Source organism: Terrapene carolina, unplaced genomic scaffold, assembly GCF_002925995.2.
Source record: "Terrapene carolina triunguis isolate 2854851 unplaced genomic scaffold, T_m_triunguis-2.0 Scaffold84, whole genome shotgun sequence".
Lineage (NCBI taxonomy): Eukaryota > Metazoa > Chordata > Testudines > Emydidae > Terrapene > Terrapene triunguis.
The window spans coordinates 1,980,244-2,002,995 of NW_020664435.1; the positions used below are offsets into that span (position 1 = coordinate 1,980,244).

The 22,752-nt window shown below is 43.0% G+C and overlaps 1 protein-coding gene across 1 annotated transcript in view; it reads left to right on the top strand.

Moving 5' to 3' along the window:
- The window catches only part of TOPAZ1 (testis and ovary specific PAZ domain containing 1), a 97,767-nt gene that overhangs the window by 41,860 nt on the left and 33,155 nt on the right, over window positions 1-22,752 (top strand). Inside the window, 5 exon segments of the mRNA XM_026649401.1 lie at window positions 7,766-7,829; window positions 10,682-10,833; window positions 11,072-11,164; window positions 11,466-11,581; window positions 12,622-12,688. Of these exon segments, the coding sequence (XP_026505186.1) occupies window positions 7,766-7,829; window positions 10,682-10,833; window positions 11,072-11,164; window positions 11,466-11,581; window positions 12,622-12,688 (492 nt within the window).

Here is a 22,752-nt window from a genome sequence, read left to right on the forward strand (position 1 = left end):
TCCTTGATTCAGGAAACAGAAAAGGGATTTTAAACTAGGCTAAAAGGTGTAGGTTCAGAATGAATGCCTACTCGCCTTCTTTGATAGAGGAGACAACTATTCCAGAGAAGAGTGAAGCTGAGATTAGAGAAGGTAGATTCTGAGCTGTTTTCATGAAACAGTAACTTCTGTATTTCCCATAAAGAGGGGCCTCCATAATATGAGCAAGGTTTATACCTTAGACCTTCAGAGGATGTTACACAACCGATTCCTTCCCCCACTCCATATATACCAAATACACTCAAGCCAGAGAAGTAATTATATATGTGCTGCAGAGCTGAGCAATAGAATCAGCCCTGCTATCAAGGAATTTGCTGTCTTTTTTTTTTCCTGCCCGTACAATCTAGGGGGATCAGACTGTCTTAGGTCTAAAGAACTTGAACAAAAATATATTATAAGGAAATTGAAATACAAACTAGAAACTCTAAGGTATACCCTTGCATCAATTTCTCAGAACAGTCACCTATACTGTATTTACATGAGGTAAGCATACCTATATATTCCAATAAGAACCTCACACAGGAAATAGCTCCACTTCTGATACGACCAAGACCACTGTTGGTATAAGGCTCTAATATTTGGTCTTGCTAAACTTGGCCAAATATTCATCAAAGTGTGTGTGGTTTTAGTGGTAGACCTCAGAAAAAAGGGAAGTCATATCTGCCCCTTCTTGGAGGACTTCCAAATTAATCCATTAGACATTTGGAAATAGCGGCAACTGTCTTTCTCCTGCAATAAAGGGATAACAAACATTTTCACAAGTCAGCTAATAATCACAGAAACATCTACATACTAGTTGATATGAGATTACAAAAGGTGTTTCTGTCAAAAGAGAAGACTTAAGTATCAAACTGATGTGTTAGTCTTGTTCCCATTGTACAGTCTAACCTGTCTTTTGGAAATGCCAGTTTCATAATATTCTAGTTTGAGGCCAGTTTCATGAAGCCCTCGAAAGAATTTGTTCTCTCTTCATCAAAGCAGTCAAGATCAGCCTTCATTAGCATAAAAGTTCCCAGCAAAATAAACTCATTCTTAATATGGTGAACAGCAAAACAGATTGAGCTCGTTATCCCATCCCTGAATCTTTGAAAATCAGTCACTTTGAATGAAGCGTCTAATGGTGGGGAATCTCATTTGGCCATTCTCACAGATCCTGGCAAGTGTCCCCTCCTGGCCACCCACTAGGACTACTGTGAGGGGAAGTCACGCTTGTGCACTCTGGATCCCCTGGAGTGTGTTAAGCTTCCAAAGCCCCTGCAGGCTGCAGCACTGGTTCCTCACTTGGCCTCCCTGGCACATTTCCTGGCACTGAGTGTCTGCTATCCCTTTTCAGAATTGGGGGTCTTCAGCCCACCTGTCTTAGGCTTCCAGGTCCAGTGCTGACCCCCAAAATACTCCAGTTACTTAAGTACACCCCTCTTCCAAAGGTGTGAAGCTTCCAGTTTACATTTTAACACTCTCAGGGACATGCAGCTTTTCTGAAGCAGTCAACACAGACACTTCGCACAGTTTAACACCTTTCTGTTCTTTTATATTCAGTCATGTAAAGCACAGGGGAGTACAGATCATACAAAGCAATAAACACTAAACTCATGTCCCTGCCTCAGTTTCCTCACCAATCCAGGGCATTCTTTGGGCTGGGGTCCAAGTCCTTTGATTTGTCCAGGGTCCTTGGCGCTGTCTGGGCTCAGGAAAGCAGGCAGGGCTCCCTACTACATGAGGCTGCTACATGCTGGGTGACCCCTCACTTTTGGAGCTCCTCACCCAACTTCTGTGACCTTGCTCTCTTCCCCCACGATTCCTCTTCTTGTCTAGTCCCTAGTGTTTCTTCATTTTAAATCCCTCCTGGTCACCTGGCCTCTTTTGTTCGCCTGCTAACTTTACACTGCTCTTTTTTTCCCCTCCCGTCAGATGAGTCAGCTAAATTGGTTTTTCTAAGGATGCAGCTGCTTTTTTGCATAACCTTTCTCATGTCTAATTACTGTTGTTAATCTTAAATATTTTTCTTTGTATTCGTCTGGGGTGTACATGCTACAATCCCGGTCAGCAGTGGTGGAGCCATATACAGATAGACACTCATAATAGCAGTTTTTCATATTACAACTTAACAATATCAGTCATAATTCATAAGTTGCACAGATATAGCTCCAGTTCATCACAGCCACTCAGTGTATGGCTGGTGGCAATCAGTAGAAGCCTCCAGTAGCATAAACTGGCTGGAAGTGATGGCCACACGTTCAGCTCTCTAATGTAATTAAGAAATAGCACATTACCACAGAGATGGCCTTCAGCAATAAACAAGGGGAATGAGGTCCTCTCCGCTTAACAGAGGAAGGATAGTTGTCCAGTAGGTTAGGATTCTAGCCTGGGACTTGGAAGATCTGGTTTGAATTCATTGCTCTTCCGCAGATTGTGTGATCATGGACAAGTCACTTAGGCCAGGACTACATTAGAAAGTTAAGTTGACCCAGCTACATTGCTTAGGGGTCTGAAAAAATCCACACCCCTGAGTGATGTAGTTAAGCTGATCTAACCCCTGGTGTAGACAGTGTACATCATATGATAGTTAGCACAGGTCAACAATGGCACCTGCTCTTCTCTTCTCCACCTCCCCCCCATTAGAGAGAGGAAATCATGCTATGGAATTGGATACTACCTGCATGGCATAAACCCAATAGCCTACACGTACCAGGAACCAGTAACTACTTGTCAGACATCTTAAGCAGATAGTCTTTCACCAGCCCACAAGTGATCATTGCAGAAATCCCTTTATAAAGTTTACATTAACACCAGTGGGGAAACTGGTGATAGATTGTTGACCACCATGAACAATGCCAAGTGTTCAAATTTCTGTTCTGAAGGAGGCAAGAACCCAGGATCTTTGCTGGATGATACCTTCCTTCTACAGTGGAATCAGGGCCTCCTTTACACCTTCCTACTGATTGTGCTAATCCCCAGAGTGATTGCCAAGGCCCGAGGTGACCAGGCCACACTCATCCTCATAGCTCCCTATTGGTTGAGGCAGTTCTGGCTGACAGATCAGTTTCAGATGTCTACACAACCACTCATCAGATTGCCCAGACCTATTGTTACAGGATTGGGGTCAAGTGTTACTTCCAGACTTGAAGTTGCTGCACCTCATAGTCTGGTTGTGGACTGTTGAGCTCTATGGAAAGGGATTGCCTCTCATGCATTGATGAAATCCTGGCACAGAACAAGAAATTATCCACAATAAAGACTCACTCCTTCAAATGGAAAAGATTCTCTATGTGGGTGGCCCAACATGGCCTAGACATGGTGTATGTCCCAGTACTGAAGATTCTTGACTATTTGCTGGAGTTAAAACATTCTGAACTTTTAGTCAAGATCCATTTGGCAGCAGTACTAGCAAATCATTTTCACATAGCCATTCTCAGTCTTCTCTCATCTGTCCGTATCCAAATTCCTTAAGGGCTTAATGCACTTACCTGCCAGTTGGAGAATTTACTCAAATAGGGACCTGAACATTGTCAAGCCTTCTCAAGGGTGCTCCATCCATCATCTTATTCTCAGAACAGTATTTCTGGTGACCATTGCTTTGGCCAGTAGAACGAGTAAGATTCAGGCACACATGGTGGAACCCTGTGCATCTCATTTCATACAGACAAGTTCGTACTGAAATGTGTGTCAAAATTTAATCCCCCAGGTGATCTCTGAGTTCCACTGAAACCAATTAGTCAACTTATCTGTGATCTTTCCAAAGCCTCATTCCATACATGTGGGGGGGGAAGTTCCACACCCTGCAGGTATCCAGAGTTCTTTGTACGTCGATAGAACGATATCTTTCAGATTGTCCTAACGTCTATTTATGGCTATAGTTGGCTGTTCCAAAGGTCAGGCCATTTCATCACAAAAATTTTCAAAATAGATAATAAGATGTATCTCTCACATCAAAGTGCACTCCACCAGAGCCCGAGTGTCACCGTCTTCCTGTTTACACAATGTGCTGATATCTGAAATCTGCAAGGCGACTAAGTGGAGCAACCAGCTCATGTTTGTCAAATATGTGCTGAATTTAGCTCTGAGATCAGATGCCAGATTTGGAGGTGTGGGGGTGTTACTCCAATCCCTATTCGACTGATGCCGCTGATACTCCTCGTCCCCAACATCCGTAGAGGATTCTACTTGCCAGTCACCTACAGTGGGATCCACATCAACACATACTCAAAGTTACTTGTCCTTCCATAACTGTTATTCAGTGTGGGTCCCGTGACCCACCCTTCATCCCTGCTTTCGAAGTGCTGTTACCACTGGCTTTGAATTACAGGTCTGCTGAGGGAGGGTTGAGACCACTCTGCTCTTTTTGCCCTCATATGGGAGCAAAAGGAGACACAGGCACATGCATGCCCCCAACGGACACTGCTATTCAGAAGATTCTGAGCTCACATGCATGAGGTGCATGCCTGTTTACAGTGGGATCCACACAGATTACAACATCTTGAAGAGCCAGAGGTACTGTTGGACACGTAACCATTCTTTCCCTATTTCATAGGGGTGTTGTGAAGACAAATTACAGTAAAGCTTGTGATGTGCTCAGATACTACACTAATGGAGGCCATGTCGGTATCTAAGGTAGACCGAAACAAAGAGGCAGTATCTTTTGTGTGGTGAGTTGTGACATCTGTCAAGACAATGTCCATAAAAACAGAGTAATTTCGCTGCCAGTTGTCTGAGCAGACAAGCAGTAGTATTTATAACTCACTGTTCTCATTTATTATGCAAGAGTTTGAAACATTGATAGTGGTCTTCTCTATCTGCCAGTCAAATGGCAAAATCTAATTCTTCTCCAGACACAACCAGTATGCAGAAGCCCTGGACTTGCACTCTTGTTTGTGGCAAGGAAATCTACCCTGTGCCTTCCCTTTCGGCCACCGACACCCAAAAATCTACTGAAAATACAACAGGGTGGAGCTTCCGCAGTATTGGTAGCTCTGTTCTAGCCTCTCAGACCTTGGTTCTAAGATCTAATAATTATCTAAGATATTTCTTTTCATCTTCCCATCAGGGAGTATCTACTGGCATACTATCCTCTAAGGCCATCAAACCCAGGGAAGCCCCATATGGTATCTTGGAATTTGAAAGAAGGCATTGAAAGGAGGGAGAATATTTTCAGCAGTCATAAACACTTTTGCCTTTAGTATATAGACAGACACCTATAGATTAAGTCAGAATACCACCAGATATGAGGTAAATTGAAGAGGAAAAATTTATAAGCCAGACCTGCTAAAATTCCTTAGATATTAAATTTCCTACCTAAATAGTTATAGTCAAACATGCCTCTGCTTTCTCAAGTATGCTGGGTAAGTAAATCAATTTTGATTTCCTCACTGTCCTATATGAAAAGATTGAGTAGTGGCATTCCTTAATCTTTAGGAAATCCAGCAAGTAGAGCAATGGAAAATTTAACCCTCTTGTGGATGCCCTAAGATCTCTTTGTGAACCTCTATGCTATTTTACTTTTCTATCAAGTTAACTTTCTTAGTAGCAGCTACTTCACTGTGACTAACTTCTGAACTACTAATCTTGTCTATGGAGTCCTAGTATTAAATTTTCCATTCTCATATGCTCCAATCTTCATTCCTAATTAAAAGATGGTGCTTCCTTCCTTGTGTTATAAAACATTTGCTATGGAAAAAGATTTGCATTGACTGGATATATGAAGGGCAGTTAGAACATATATAGATAGGGCTAGATCCTCTGTTCAGCTTGTCATTCAGCAGTTAAAAGGACTAAAGTTGTAACGTTCTTCATTTAATGGTTAAAACTCTGTATCAAAGCTTAGAATTCTAAAGGTATTAAACCCCTTGAATCAGCAACTGATTATCGGACAAGATTAGCCTTATTTTGTGCAGAAAAGTCTTATGCCTCTGAAACTTGCGAATTGGCTACATAGTCATCTGTCAATAAATTTTTTTAACTATACAAACTTCAGTAGACGCAGAAACTGGCAGAAAGCTACTGCATATAGTGCCATCCACTTTCTTGGCTGCAGTTCTGTTTAGATACTTGTTTGGAGTCTCATTGCTGTTAAAATCCTGCTATCATTGTGTGTGTGGTGATCCTTAGAGATCTGCCATGCTAATCAGTTGTTCCCATATGAAACACAATCATGTTGGCTGCTCTTTCATAAAATTATGCCCTATGTAAGGGAAACAATATGTGGAATCAACAGGAGCCTTTAATAAACAGCATGATTTCCAATCCCACTTCAAATCGGAACATTCTGATTTTTAAATGTTGCTAACTTCTAGGCTTCAATTGACCTATTTTGCTGATGGATACATCAGCTCCTAGTCTAGAATCCAGTGTTGTCATTAAAATTCTTCTGGACTCCTCCATATTGATCTCCTCAAAATTACTCATGCATGGAGAAGTATATGTTGTCAACTTTTTAAAATTAGAGTCGATGTGGCTCTTTCTGAAACTGTCTGTATTCTACAAATTAATGACTCAATTGAAACATGGTGACAGGTTTCAGAGTGGTAGCTGTGTTAATCTGTATCAGCAAAAACGACGAGGAGTCCTTGTGTCACCTTAGAGATTAACAAATTTATTTGGGCATAAGCTTTCGTGGGCTAGAACCCACTTCATCGGATGCATGAGGTGAAAAATACATTTCCCCAATACTAATTTCTCCCTACTGTTATTCATTCCTTCTTGTCAACTGTCTGTAATGGGCCACTCTCTTACCACTTCAAAAGTTATTTTTCCTCCCTTGGTATCCTGCTGTTGATTGATTTATCTTGTTAGACTGACTTCTGTTGGTGAAAGAGACAAGCTTTCAGGTTTACACAGAGCTTGAAAGCTTGTCTCCCTCACCAATGGAAGATTGATACAAGATATTACCTCACCCCCCTTCTTGTCTCACGGTTACAACAACACTGAATACAAGATTTCAAGTTGACAGTGTCCTTTTAATCTGACTGTGCCTTGGTTTCTTCATCTGTAAAATTACAGGAGAATACTTTTATATTGCAAAGCTAAATTCATTAATGTTTTAAAGCATTTTAAGATCCTTCAAATGAAATTCTTGACAAAATATTTTAATACCTAATTTTAATCTTGCAAAATAATTTATTTTAAAAGGCTCTTTATCACTGGCATTGGTCTGTAGTGAAATAACTTCAAGTCAATTTTCTGAGCTCCCTTACATGCCTTGCCTTATATTGCTTTATGGGAAAACAAAGTAATATGTGCATTCCTCTCAATTTTATTTCTGGACATCCTTTTGACTCGGGGTCTCTGTACATTTTTTCTTCCACACTTGTGTTTTCTACCCTTATCTGTTCCCTTTCCTGAATGCCTGTTTTCACCTTTTAGTGAACTCTGGTAATACCATGGTAACCTTTTTTATTTCCAATCTTTTCTCCTGCTTGATGCAAATATCTGTGTGGGAAATTCTGATATAGGTCTATTTATACACACATGCAGTTATTCCCAACAATTCCTTCAGAAAGGTCCCAAAGCAGCCATCCAAAATCTTTTAAAGTTGACAGTATCTGTCCTGCTTTAGCACTGCTTTGACTATAGGCCAACTACTTTATCATGCATTCATTGTCATCAGATGTAATTTAATCAACCAGAAGCAACCTAATGCTTACTTGCAATATAAAATTGACATTCAGACTACTCATATGTTGGAATACAGCTTACACTGTTGTAATGGATTCTGCTTATGTTTTTCTAGATTTGCATGGCAATACTTAAGACGTATATAAATATCAATGAATCAAGTTTGCTACAACGTTCAGGTATGATATAACAGAAAATGAATGTGTAATATAGTGATTTATAAAGGAAGTCCAGGACAGGAGCCATGAGCAGAAAGACAGACTAGTTGTGTGAAATCACAATGAGTAATGATAACAACAAGTTAGTTAATGCAAGAGAATCATGATTGGTCCTTTTTTTGTGCAAACCTCCCATTGACGGGTGTTTTGCTATAGATTTATGGCTGTACGCAGTCCTAAACGTATTCCTAGACAAACTATGCTAAGATAAAGTTAGGTTGAGAGTGCATATCAACACTTAAAGATAAAAAAAATATTACAGGGATGTAATCATTCCAAAACCAAGCATTACAGACCTAGGAAATTCAGAGTTAAGGTTACATTTAAAAGAAATTCAAACATGTTAAGGTAAAAAAATGCAGTTAAGGCACCCAAACAACTTTAACTCTGCCCTCTAGTGAAACCAAGCAGTAATCATACAATTATGATTAAGACATTTTAGTATTTGATTACAGATACATTCAGGGTTATTTTTTTATATATTTTTCCATATCATGACATCACTACAGGGAGTTTAAAGAATAGGGATAAGAATGGTTGGATGAATGCATTTCTGATGAAGACTAAAAAAGCTAAATGTGCATAGCGTGGCTTCTGAGATAGTGTGAAGAATATAACACTGTACAGGTATTTGAAGGGTGCAAATGCCAAGGATGGACAGCAATTTTAGGCCCTGATCCTGGAATCAGATCCATATAGACATACCTACGTACACATACAGAGCTCCGTGGAAGTGGAATTCTCTGCTCGCATTATTCAGTTGCAGGCTTACCGTCATAGATTGGTACACAAGAAACAGGAGAATTATACCTGGGAGTAATGGGATCTGAAGGGTTAAAATCCATGTGCATGTTATATAACAACGTGGTATATGGATTGTGCCAGCTCTTTCTCAGACCCAAAGTCCAGAGTTTGGTCTGGAGACCAGAGGCCTAGCTAATAGTGATCAGCTAAGAGAAAGCTGGGGTAAACAAGATGACATTGCCTTTGCTAAGATCTGCTTGGTCAGTAGAAATGCCAGATGTTGAAGCAATAACTGAATAATTATGTTTGATCCAGTGTTTCAAATTGAACAAAGGATCCCTGTTCCTATTGTGTTTCTCCTGAAGGAAAAACAGTCTTCCCACAGATCCAACCTTGAGTTTATGAAAATTGGCACATGTCAGTATAATGATATGGCATCCTTCCACCTCCCTTCCCAGGGACCAATGCCCTGCCTTAAGGCATAAAGGAGACAATCTGTATTACCATATCCTTTCACTGTTTCTTTGCTTTAACCCCTAGAAATGTACCTGTTGGACAATCAAAGGAGTTGCTCCATTCCTATGGACCCCAAATCAAAATTCAACATATATATTTTATACTAATAACATTTTATTAAAGTATTAATTAAATGTTAACTTGCTAATTTGAGACCATGGGCGGAGACATTATGTAACCTTTTAACCATTGGCTAATGTGCTATCTTGTCTTGCTGCAAAACCTATCCTGGGGTGTGGAACTGCCTACCCCGTCACTTTCCCCCGCCCATGGAAAATCTATATATTTCATTGTAATCAATTGATTGACAGTGTCTCTGAGCCTAATAAGCCAGGTGACACTCCACCAGCGCTGTGTGTAATAAACCTCTATGCTTTGACCTCTACACGGTGTGGATTTATGTCCTTCAGGATCAAATTGAACTTGAAATATAGTTTGTTTAAAAAAAAAAAAAAGCAGATTCAGGGAATTATAATGCTTCCAAGTATCTTGCAATTTTGGTCAAATAAATCATTGTCTTGTGTGTTAAAATGTTTTTCTCTTTCCTATTTGTATGTAGAAGGCTCACACAAACAAGAGGAGATTGACTATGCTGGGAAACAGCGAAACTAACTATATGCCAAATGTTGTCTCAGGCACAAAGTGCATAGAGAAAAATTGTCAATTTTATTTTTAGCAATCTTAGTTACAATAGTAGATGAAAAGTATTTAGATGGAAGTCTGACTTTAAGTTGACAGTGTTTCTTTGAGAGGAAACATAAACTTAATGTCAGGTGGAATGCTTGCTGACAGTGGGAGGTGTTGCTAAATTGTTTTCCCAAAGTGGTGAAAGCCATATTGTTTGGGGCATTTTAAATTAGATTGGAACAAGTGCTCTAGTCAGATTTCCTGTATTTCCAGTGAGGCTGGACTAAATTTACTGTAGAATAGTAATAGATCTTCTAGTAATATCTTTTTCATTGCTAGTTTCTGTGATTCAATGAAAATATGATGAGCAAAGCTGAGTGGCTCTGAGGATTGATAATAGAATATGGATCTTTTAATCTCTAGTATTCCCTCTGATTAATACCTGATCTTGGGAGTGACAAAAAGTGATTGCTGTCTGACACTTGTGTTGCCTGTGTGAAATAGGTCCAGTTAGTGGACAGGTGTTGACATAACAAACACCATCTCAGTTTGCATTGTATCTTGTCCATCTCAGCAGAGTTGCCAGTCACTAAATGGATATGGAGGTTGAACTCTTCCTTCTCTTAAGTGTTCTCCAGTGCATGGTGGAGGCTCGTCTGTGTGGCAATGTAGTATGGCACTGCTGATCCTTTTACAGTATCTGTTTTATGGATAATTCAGGAATCTGAGTCAGTGTGGCTCCCATTATTGCAACTAAACTCACCGAATTTATCACAAAATATTTTGTTTTCACTTTTGTATTTTAATATAGTGCCTGTATTAAGAAATAACTTCTGTTTCAGGAAATAAGTTGTTTAAATACTTAAGAATGTCAGATACCTGCAAATATGATTGACTGTTTCATTTGTTGTTGTTGTTTTTTTCAGTCCAGATATTTATGAATTACTACAGAGAAGTTACTCCTGGTGTGCATTTTGATTCACAAGTGCTGAATGATCTTCTCCTTTCTTTGATCAAGTGTTGTTTGTTGAAAGAAGTATTTCAGTTGTTAAATGTTGCTGTAATGATTAAAATGCTGGTAAGTGGCCATGAAACATTTTGAAAGTCTATAGGATTCATGGGATCATAATTCTCCTAAAACTCATTAAGTTAACTGTAATAAGTTTTCTGTTTTGTTTACGTGGACTCAGTTCTGAAAAACAAAACTCTGCATAAGGCAACTCATAAACTACTATTATGAAAACTCTAAAATCTTTACAGGAGACAAATGATTAAACTATTAGGATTTTTTTTAATACTATATTTTTTTTATTTAGCCAGCTGTTGATGTATTCCTGAAGGTGTTTGAGCATGTGGCTTCCATGAATATAAGAGATGCTGTGCCTTCATTAATAGATATCTTTTGTAAGGTATGACTTTTTTCCATTATCTCCTCCTGTGTGGCAGTTTCACAAAAACGTCTTGCCTACTTTTAAAACCTGGACAATGAAATTTTAAAGATTGAATTAAAATAAGCATGTTTGTTCTAATGTAGCTAGGCTCTTTGTACAGGTTCCTCTTTATCCCTTATTTTTTTTAAATCTTCTCTCCCACCTTTATTTCTTAGGCTATTATGTTATAGCCTCCATTGTGCTTGCTACTTGGTTCTGGAAATATTTCAGAGATGCTAATTTGTATATACATCTGCATTTTTTTCTTTTGATGCTACAGCTTTTTGATGCTGGGATGGTTTTTGAGCTTGAACATTTTAACTGTATTATTAAGTTCCTTCACCAACTGCAAGTTTCCAGTCAAGAAATTAATGTTATTTTGAACATGAAATCAAGGTGCGTATTTAGTTTAGGGAGTTATTTTACAGTTAATGTGCAAAATATATTTAATGGTTTCTTCTGGTTTTCATTTAATACAAAATTATGTAAAGAACAGACTGAAAGTATATTCCAGTTTTTGGATTGTTACTAACTAGAAAGCATGGTAAAAAGGGGCAAATTTATACGCTTTGTACAAAAATCAGAAGTTTAATTATTCAGTAACTACATGCTTATGATATTTAAAAGGGCTGCCAGTTTAATGGAGAATGCTGACACCAAGTAATGGGAATCAGGATTTTTGTTTGTTGTTTATTAGATTTTCCACAGCATTCATGATTATTAAATCTGATTAACACAGCTGGGAGTAGCATGCACAAATTACGGTGTGACCTTGGGAAAATCATCTAATGAACTCAGTGTTTTAAATTATTTACAACACCTGTGTAAGGTAGGTTGTATCATTTTTACAGATAAGGAAGCTGATGCACAATTAAGTATGCTGTGCAAGGTATCACAGAATGTCAATTGCAGAGCCAGAAAAAGACACCTTACAACCATGCTCTTGCTCTGTTCACTAGATCACACTTCCTCATGTAATTTGACATAATTTGAGATTGTTATAGAACTTAGTGGGATATACGAAACTCAGTTTACATTTTGTCTTATCACTGCCTTTTCATTGATAGTTACATTGAGATAAATCTTTTCTATTGCAAGTTAATGCCTTTTTCTGTGGAAATAGTTTTCTCACTAGAATAATATTTATGAGAAATATGATAAGTAGTCTAGTAAAATATTTGTTGAAAATGATTTGTGCAGTATTCATTACAATAGTACACTGTTGAAGCACAAATAACATTCTTAATATGATTAAATATATTTGCCTTTTCCCTCTTGAGTGGTATATGTAAGCCGGGGTGCTGGGGGGTTAGAAAGGTAATGATCTAGGACTGAAAACAGTGCTTTTTTTTTTATTTTTTTTTTTTTTTAGTGATAATACAAAGTACTATACTCTCAAACAGGTAACTATAATTAACAATTTTCTCTTGTTGAAGATTTCAGGCAAGACAGTTTAAAAAGAACTGGCTTTGTGACTTAAATTTGGCAATAGCTGAAATTCAGGTACAGTATGAGCATTTAGTTTTTGGAAACAAATTTCAGAACTAACCATACAAAATATATAGTAATTAATCAGTTTGTATTTTTGTTTTTTAGTGTAGTAGCTGGTTTTATTTCTTTAAAGCCATAGAGTGCAGCAATGTTTTGTCAGTCATAAAGAAATGTTAGTTACTTTTACTTTGAAAACTATTAAGAATACGAAAATGTTCCTTTAGTCAAAGCAAAATTGTAGACAAGGATGGGTAGCATCCAGTAAGAAGACCATCTTAGTTCTAAAGTGGTGTGTCAATGTGGCTTTAAAGTTGTGGATATTTGTAGATTGTCTATATATGTCTTAAATGACTTAGGATTTCAAACTATTTTTCTTTAATAGCAAGTGGTTCAGTTTACCTTTTTAAAATGTTAATGTAAACTGAGAACTTTTTATGTGACAATACCTGGATTCAGATTCAAGCACATCCTAGAATAAGAGGTAACATATCAAATACCTAAAGCTCTACAAGATCTACATTACTTAGTGCTGAGAGCTAGGATTATGGTGCTACCAGAAAGATAATTAGTTTAATTGAAATAGTGCCTCCTAAGGACCTTAATACATTTTGTTGTTTTTGGATGAAACAATTGTATGACTCACCCTTGGAATCTGTGATGCTTTTGATTTGTTGTGGTGTATCATTCCTTAACAAGAATATACATTTTATATTCACTTACAATTAATAGGATTCCTGTCTTATGAAAAAAACTATTCCAAAAGGGACCTATTTGGAGTGATAATGGTTAACAAATTATAAATAAGAGCAGCAATGTGATTATTTTTCTTATTAATACACATTTTATTTTGTAGTATTTATGCTATTTTCACTAACAGTAATACTGTGGTTTTTAAAGAACTGTCCCCAAAGTTGGTGTGCATTTGAGCAAGAATTTAAGGAAATAGTGGATGTAGGTTTCTTGTTAAATAGGAGGGGAGAACCTTTAATGCACCCCAATTAATATCATGATGAAGAATCAAAATCTCTTCTATTTTGAGGGGCTCAAGTTACTGACACTCCATAGCACTTAATCAGCATGAAGCAGCTTCATACTGAACAGGAGCATGAGAGTACTACACAAGCATTTCAACCAACCTCTGGTGAGATAGGGCACACAACAGGTGCTGATTTTACAACATTGTTTTAAATGGCCTCACATATATGAGACAGCTGGAATAGATGATGAAGCACCAAGCTGGCTTGATTCATTCCTGTCTGATATATCTGAGAGAATTGTGAATGGTAACTGCTTTACATTTCCGAGAGTTCTCTTAAAGCTCAATCTGTCTCTTCTTTTTCAGTGTGTTTCTATATCTGAAACCTCTGTCCCCATCACTATTGAGAGTTTTTGCACACCAGTTATCAAACTAGTGCACCATGGTGGGCTCATGTTGGGTTTACCAGTGCTCTTAGACACACACAGCAACAGTAAAAAGAAAGATTGTCTTCCCCCGTCTGCTGGGAAGGCGATTGTGCCCATTCCTCTCAGATGAGGACCAGACAGTTGTGCTCCACTCTTTCATCTCCCAATTTGAGTACTGTGACTTGCTTCACCTAGGGCTAAAGATGAAGGCCACTTACAAGTTTTGATTCATGCAACATACAGCTGCCTGCCTCCTATGGAGGAAAGACCAGCAACACCAAATGTCACTGTCCATTTGCTCCCCATTTAACTTCAGGTCCAATTCAAGATTGTAGTCCTAATCTTTAAGACCCTTTGCCATACTCCAGCTTGTTGTCTTGCAGACAGTTTCTCTATTGTGACCCACCAAGACACTAAATTCATTGGAGGTAGGGAATCTGTGTGTGACCAGGGTAGAAGACCCACCTAATAGAAGGCAGGGCATCCAGAATAGAAGGCCCTAAACTATAAGACTACGTGCTGTCAGACATCAAGATGAATCCTAGAGTCTTACCATGTTTAAACAATGATGTGAGATGCACCTCTTCAGAAGTCTTCCCACAATGACATAATCTTGCACTCCTCATGAAAGGAAAAATAAAGTGGGAGGAAAAGATGAGGATGCAAAACATCTATGAAGAGCACCTGATCCATGCAGCAGAGAGCAGAGTTCTTAACTGAAAATTCCTTTATAATCTTTAAATATTTATCTGGCACCTACATCCTAGAACTATGCAATGCTTGAATACCAGAGTTAGGCACCTTAGAAATGCCACAAATACATACATACTACAGTGACTGGCACATTTTATACTAGTCATTTAGCCATGAACGAGGGTTAAAAACTTTTCCAGTTAACAAAATTTGTGGTGGATTTTGATTTGTTTTCCATCAAACTTCCTTTCCTTGTCTATTATGAATGGTAATCATTACATTAGCCTTCTTGAATCTTTTTTTAATTTAAAAAAATGATTAAAAGGCCCTACCTAGATTAGTTGAAGTGCTGTAATAGACAAATCACAAGATAAGACCACTGTGTGGTACACAGTATGGTACACTTCTCTAGTAGGAAACCAGGTTTCTATAATTCTCATGGGTTATGCAACATATGAGCGCAATATATGCATTTGGTTTGAATTAGGAATGGAGGATGGTAATGTAATTGCTATTGGACATATCAACAAATCAGTATTCATGGTAGTTTGAGTAATTTGAAGTTTCAGATGTCAGGCATTAGTTTATCCCCACAATGTATTATTTTGGTTATATTAAAAGGGTAATAATAATAATTTGATGTTAAGACTGGTAGGAGTGTTGGTTTTGCATATTGGTTCCAATTAGGAGCATAATTGCCCTCCTCGAGTTCAAGCATGTATCATTGAATGTAGAAAGTAGATAAACCTGTTGCTTTTGAAAGCCAGTGAAAGTAAAAATGATGCAAGATATGAGTATTTTAAGCAATATTCTGAACAAGGCCAATGACAGGAGTAATAAATGACAGTCTGCTGTTGAAAGAGAGAGCACTCTATCTGTGCATAACAAGGCTGAATGCAGAGAGTCTAAGAACAGCACCTTCAGTTCTTCTTCGAGTGATTGCTCATGTCAATTCCGAGTAGGTGTGTGTGTACCACGTGCACAGTCGTCAGAAGGTTTTTCCCCTAGCGGTACCTGTTGAGTCGGCTGTGGAGCCCCCTGGAGTGGTGCCTTTATGGCGGTGTATATAGGGCCCTACCAACCCGCCGCCTCTTCAGTTCCTCCTTACTGCCAGTGACAGTCATTGGAGCTTCTTCCCTAGCATTCCCTTTTTTTTGGTTTTGTAAATAGTGTGGCAAGATGGCCGATGTTAGTATGGTGGGTCCTGCGCTTTTCTTGGCGGGGGAGGCTAAGATGCCACCCTTTGCCCCTGCTCTTGGGGCACTAGTGTCCCAGGAAGGTGGTAGAGGAGGGAAGCAGGGGAGGGGCCTGGGTTTGCTCCTCATTCTGAGCCCCAGCCCCTCTCAACCCCTGTGGGTTCTTATCCTCTTCCCCCTTTGGGTGGGCTACCTTCGGCCCTTAGACGCTGGGGGAGGGAGTCTCCCTTACTTCACTTCTCTAGTCTTTCAAATCTCACAACACACCTCCAAGCTCCAGTCCTCTCTCCTTCCTCCTCCCTGACTGCCTGAAACGGGGTTTTATTAGGTTCCTATTTCCCTTCTACCACTCTCCCACTGCTCTCTGGCCCTCCTATATCACATATTCTGCGCCCCCGGCCACTCAACACCATGGGGTTGGGCTACTTGGGACGAGAAACAGTATTGTTTTGACAGGCTGTCCGCGTTGCTGTGTTGGCTTCTGACTCTATGCTGTATCCGGAAGTCGAAAGATTGTAGGGATAGGAACCATCTAGTCACTCGTGCATTCCTCTCCTTGTTTGTGTGCATCATTTGGAGTGGGGCGTGGTCCATCACAAGGGTGAACCGCCGCCCAAGTAGGTAGTACTGTAGAATATCCATGGCCCATTTAACTGCTGGGCATTCCTTTTCTACTACGGTGTACCGTTGCTCCCTAGGCAGGAGCTTTTGGCTGAGGTAAAGGATTGTGTGCTCCTCATCCCCCACCATCTGTGAAAGGACGGCCCCAAGTCCTATCTCTGAGGCGTCTGTTTGTAGGATGAATTCCTTTTTGTCGTCCTCGCAATAGCGCTGGACTTCTGCCCGAACCCCCGGCCAGTAGAAACTCCTTAGGACTCTATCCAGGGTCTTGTCTGCTCTTAAATGTCTCCCAAACAGATGACTCTGAGCTAACTCTAATACAGCCCTTGTGTGCCTCCTTGGCACCAAGAGCTGTTCTACTACTTCCCCCCCCCATTTGGCACTACCCGGTACAACAGATCCTGTTTGATTATATAGTATGGCCCTGGGCCTTGGTTTTTCCTTCTACTGGCACGCCATTTACCTCTACTACCTCCTCCCTCACGTTTGCATAAAGAGGGTCATTGGCTTGGTCCTGCCCAAAACACTCGTGTGCGGGACCGATCTGGCCTGATTCTATTGGACTGGGCTCCCCTCCTTCTCTTGGGGTGCTTCCGCTCATGCTGGGGGCCGTCTCTGGGTCTCCACTGGTGCGTACTACCTTGCGGTTTCCCTGACGGGGCTTCCTCCCAACCAGGGCAGCTCTCTGGTTTACTGCCAAAATCCTGGTTCCCAATCTTTTATCTGCCCTCCTTTCCTGTCTAGATTTCCGGGACTTCCCGGGCAGTGAAAATAACTCTGGGGAAAACACAGCAAAAATTGTGGTAGGGCCATCCATGGGCGCCTCGAGCTCTGCTTGGGGTTTACTTCCCTCCCCCTAACTTGATGGGGGGGAGTAGGCTCTCGAACCCAGGAAAATCCCTGCCAATTAAGACCGGGTAGGGAAGCTTTGGGACCACCCCTGCAGTCATCTTGGTAGTGTTTCCCTGGATCTCAATCCATATTGGAATTGTGGGGTAGAAATTTACTGTGCCTTGGACACATGTCACTCCGGTGCTCTTGGCCCGGCTCAGTTGGTCTTGCCCCACTAACTTCCCTGAGACCAATGTGATAGCACTCCCAGAGTCCACCAAAGCTATGGTCTGGATGCCGTTCATCTTTACTGTCCTGGTGTACTCATGTGGGGCCTTCACGACCCCCACCAGGCTGATTAGGCCACATTGTTCCCCAGGATCTCCCAGATTACATTGCATGGGCTCTTCCCTGTTGGGGCACTGGGCTCCTATATGTCCCAACTCCCCACACTCATAACAGCAATATCTCATCCTGGAGGTTGCCCTCTGTCTTGGGCCCTCTGACCCATTCCCCCAACTCTCTCCCCTCGAACCTCCAGGTCCCTTTAGGGCCTCAGGCTGCTCCTTGGGGCCTGTTCTTCCAGCTATGGCTTTCCTGGAGTTCTTGATGATCCGGGCCTCGGGGTCGGGACTGGTTTCCTGAAACGCCGTGTTTCGCCTCCTGGGGTTTCGAACAGTTCACGTGCTGCCAGTTGTCTCTCTACAAGGGTGACCAGTTTGTCATCGGTGGAGGGGTCATTCTGGCCTACCCAGGCTTGAAGGCCCAAGGGTAGTCCCCCTCGTATAGCGGTCCAGCACCAGGAGCTCCATCATTTTCTCCGAGCTGAGAGCCTCTGGGCGTAACCACTTCCGCGCTAGGTGGATTAGATCAAATAGTTGTGATCACGGTGTCTTGTCTTCGCAGTACTGCCATTCATGGAATCGCTGGGCTCGCAAGGCTGTCATTACCCCTGCCCTGGCCAGGATCTCCGCCTTCAGTCGGGGGTATTCTGCCACCTCCTCTGCGGTCATATCATAGTAGGCCTTCTGGGCCTCCTCACACAAAAATGGGGCGAGGATGCCCGACCACTGGGGCCAGGTCTCCCGCAGGGCTGTCCTCTCGAAGGCCTTTCTTCGGTTCTCTAGTCTTTCAAATCTCACAACACACCTCCAAGCTCCAGTCCTCTCTCCTTCCTCCTCCCTGACTGCCTGAAACAGGGTTTTATTAGGTTCCTGACAGGGCCTTAATTGACTGCAGGTGCTCCAATTAACCTGTAGCCACCCTCCCTAGTCTACAGGGAACCGCGCCTTAATTAGCCTAGGGCTTATATATTTCCCCTCTCCCACTCTCCCACTGCTCCCTGGCCCTTCTGTATCACAATAGTTTTATTAGCATTGTATTGTTAGTTTTTAGTGTAGTTAGTTAGTAGTTAAGTCTTTGTTGGGGGGAGGGCATGCCTCGGTCTCAAGGCTTCAAACCCTGGTGGTCCTATCAGAAGCCTATGCCCAGGGGAGATCCTCACGACTCCTGCTTAAAGTGCTTTTGGGGGAAGCCCATCAGACTGATAAGTGTAGGATCTGCAGGAGCTTCCACCCAAGAACAAAAAAGAAGAGGGATTTCAGACTTAAACTTCTCCTTATGGAGTCGGCTCTTCTCCCACAGCCGGCAGAGCCTGTGTTGGTGCCGAAACCCAGCACTTCAGTGTGGAGCACACCAGCCTCAGTAAGGGAGGCCACGGCGCCAGCAAAGGACCCAGCACCCAGAGACTTGCAGCACCAACACTCTCCAGCACGAAAGAAAACTTCGGTGGCCTCTCGGCACCAGTCACATTTGCCAGTGCCGCATAAGAAGCAAAGAAGAGCCAAGAGGGGGCATTCATCAACAATTAGAGCAGTGGAGCGCGATGGGGCCCGCAGAGTGCGTCCCGTGCCGGGACATTCAGCTCCTGCTCAGGCGAAACTGGCACCGTTGGCTCTGGCCACACAGGCAGAACTGTTGAGTCCAGTCCCATTGGACTTCCCGGCGTGGGAGAGCCAGGTGGGAGAGTTGGACATGCCATCTACCCCAGATACATTTGGGGCCACAAGGGACCTTATAGAGACAACGGCCCAGCAGTCTCCGGCACCGGAACCAGTGCCGGCGCTGCACAAGGGGCCAGTTCTCTCCAAGGGCAAACCAGGGCACCATTCTCCTTGGCACCGCTCTATAGCACCGTCCGCCACAGCACCCCTGTGGTCCTCAAGGTTGGACTCCACCTCGGAGTCAGAGTCACATATCTCCAGGTGGAGCTGGCACCATTCTCGTCGTTCCCAGCGGGAGGAGGCACACCACGTCCATGTGATGCCCTGGCCTTCAATGACAGGCTCTGACACAGTGGCCGTTTTGGACCCCCCTGGGCATGCCATCAAGCTCAGGGGCCAAGCTCTAGGTCCCTGTCTGTTGCCTTGGACAGGCAGGGCCCCCCATTTTCCTTGATGGTAAGGGAATCTCCAAAAGGATCAGAGCCTGACACCCAACCCAGCACTGAGGCCGGCACTGCAGTCGGCACCACAGTCAGCACCAAGGTGGCAGCCGGCACTGTGCCTGCCACCAAATACCCAGCATCATGGTGGGGAGGAACCCCGTGAATTGGAGGGTCAGGAGGAACCTGTGCCCATGGGGGTGTCTTCATCTTCCTTCCCAGACAAGGTAGTAGTGGGCTCGTCTGCCTCTTTGCCGGCCATGGACAATAGGTCTCATCAAGAGCTGCTTAGAAGAATAGCTCATACCTAGGTCTTCAGGCAGAAGAGGTATCAGAAGACAGGTGGATATTCTGACGCCAGAAGGCCGTCAAGGGTGGCCTTGCCCTTGATCAAGACCATTCATAATACCACAAAGATCCTCTTCCAAACTCCCGCCTCCATTCCAACCACGGCAAAGGGGGTGGAAAGGAAATACTCTGTACCCTCCAAGGGGTATGAATATCTCTTCATCCACCCTCAACAGGGTACGTTGGTAGTGGACATGGCCAACACCAAGGAAAGGCAAGGACAGCAAGGCCCTCCACCAAAATCCAAAGAGGCAAAGAAGCTGGACCTCTTTGGCCATAAAGTCTATTCCATGGGGGGGCTCCAGCTTCAAATTGCTAATCAGCAAGCGGTGCTTAGCCGCTATAATTTTAATTCTTGGAACTCTGTCCAAGTTTAAGGAGCTCCTTCCAACAGACTCCCGATCCGACTTTGGAGCTGTTATCGACGAGGGTAAGGCGATTGCAAGGACTTCCTTGCAGGCTGCGTTGGACGCGGCGGACTTGGCCACCTGCACCATGTCCACTGCCGTTGTTACGTGCTGAAGCTTGTGGCTGCAGGTCTCAGGCCTCCCACCAGAGGCACAGCAGACCATTCAGGACTTGCCCTTTGACAGCTCGGGTCTGTTCGCAGAACAGATGGATTCTAGGCTTCAGAGCTTAAAAGACTCTAGGGCAACCTTAAAGTCGCTGGGCCTCCACATGCCAGCCCTGCAGAGGAAGCATTTTAAGCCTCAGCCCCCGCCTCCCTTCTACCCCTCTCAGCAGAGACAGGACTATAGCAGGAAACGGGGTAGGAGTAATAGGCAAAGGCCTCCGCAGTCATCCTCGAACCAGGGCCAGGGCTCGACGAGGCAGTCTCCAGCTTCCAATAAAACTTTTTGAAGGTGTGCCCGGGGGCGACGCACCCAGATCCTTTCCCACCTTTTGTGACCCATCTATCCCTTGTCTACCGTGCTTGGCCCCAAATAACCTCAGACTGGTGGGTCCTGAACATGGCAGAATTGGGATATTCTTGACCCACCCACCCTGTCCCTCTGGAATTCAGGGGCAAGGGTTTCTACTCCCGTTATTTCGTAATTCCCAAGGCTAAGGGTGGGCTTAGGCCTATTTGAGACCTGCAAAATCTCAACAGATTCATAAAGACGTTGAAGTTCTGCATGGTCTCCCTGGCATCCATCATCCCCTCTCTGGATCTGGGGGACTGGTACGCTGCCCTAGACTTTGAAGGACACATATTTTCACATCTCCATAATTCCATCCCACAGAAGATTTCTTCGATTCGTGGTAAACATCCACTATCAGTTCATGGTCCTCCCCTTCAGCCTCTTGGCGGCTCCTCGGGTATTCACCAAGTGCATGGCAGTTGTGGCAGCATTCCTACAGAAGCAGCAGGTGCAGGTATTTCCCTATCTGGACAACTGGCTAATCAAGGGCCCATCTCAGGCCCAGGTGGAGGACCATGTGAGTCTGATGCGCTTGACATTCCTCAGGCTTGGCCTCATTCTGAACATTGTAAAGTCAACTATAACCCCCACTTAGAGGATAGAGTTTATCAGAATCCTGCTAGACTGCACCCAGGCCAGGGCTTTTCTTCTGGAAACTCATTTCCTCGCCATGAGCGTCAGCAGATTCCCCACCACAGCGGCGTGGGATTACCTAAAATTACTGAGACATATGGCTGCTTGCACATATGTGGTACAGCACTCCAGACTGCGGCTTTGTCCCCTTCAGGCTTGTCTGGCCCAACTCTACAGGCTGAACTGAGACCACCTGGACAGACTGGTCACTCTTACCCCTCAGGTTCTCGAGTACCTCCAGTGGTGGCTCAACCCACAAACAGTATGTGCGGGAATACCCTTCTCCAAACCTCAGCCGATGCTGTCACTAGTCAAGGATGTGTTGGCAATGGGATGGGGAGCACACTTAGGCAACCTCAGGACTCAAGGTCTATGGTCCCAGGCAGAACTTTTGCTGCATATCAACCTCAAGGAGATGTGTGCAGTGCGCCTTGCTTGTCAGACATTTCAAACCCATCTTCAGGGCAGATGTGTGTCAGTATTGACAGACAACACCACAACGATGTTTATATAAACAGACAGGATGGTGCTCGCTTCTCCCCCCCCCCCCCCCCCCCCCAGAACCCCCCAAGCTGTAGGAATTTTGCATTGCCTACTCACTACAATTGGAGGCCTCGCACCTTCCGGGTTCACAGAACGAACTGGCCAACCACCTCAGCAGGTCCTTTCACGGTCACGTGTGGTCTCTTCACCTGGATGTTGCCATCAGTATTTTCCAAAGGTGGGGCTCTCCCCAGATAGACCTGTTTGTGATACAACAGGAAGGTTCAGCAGTTCTGCTCCTTCCTGAATCACAGTGAAGGCTTGCTCATGGACGCCTTCTTCCTTTTCTGGAAAGGGAGCTTGCTGTATGCATTCCCACTGTTCTATCTCATCCACAAAGTCCTCATCAAGCTCCGACAGGACAAAGTGTCATTAATCTTGATAGCTCCAGCGTAGCCACGTCAGCACTGGTTCACCACGCTGCTGGACCTGTTCCTGGAC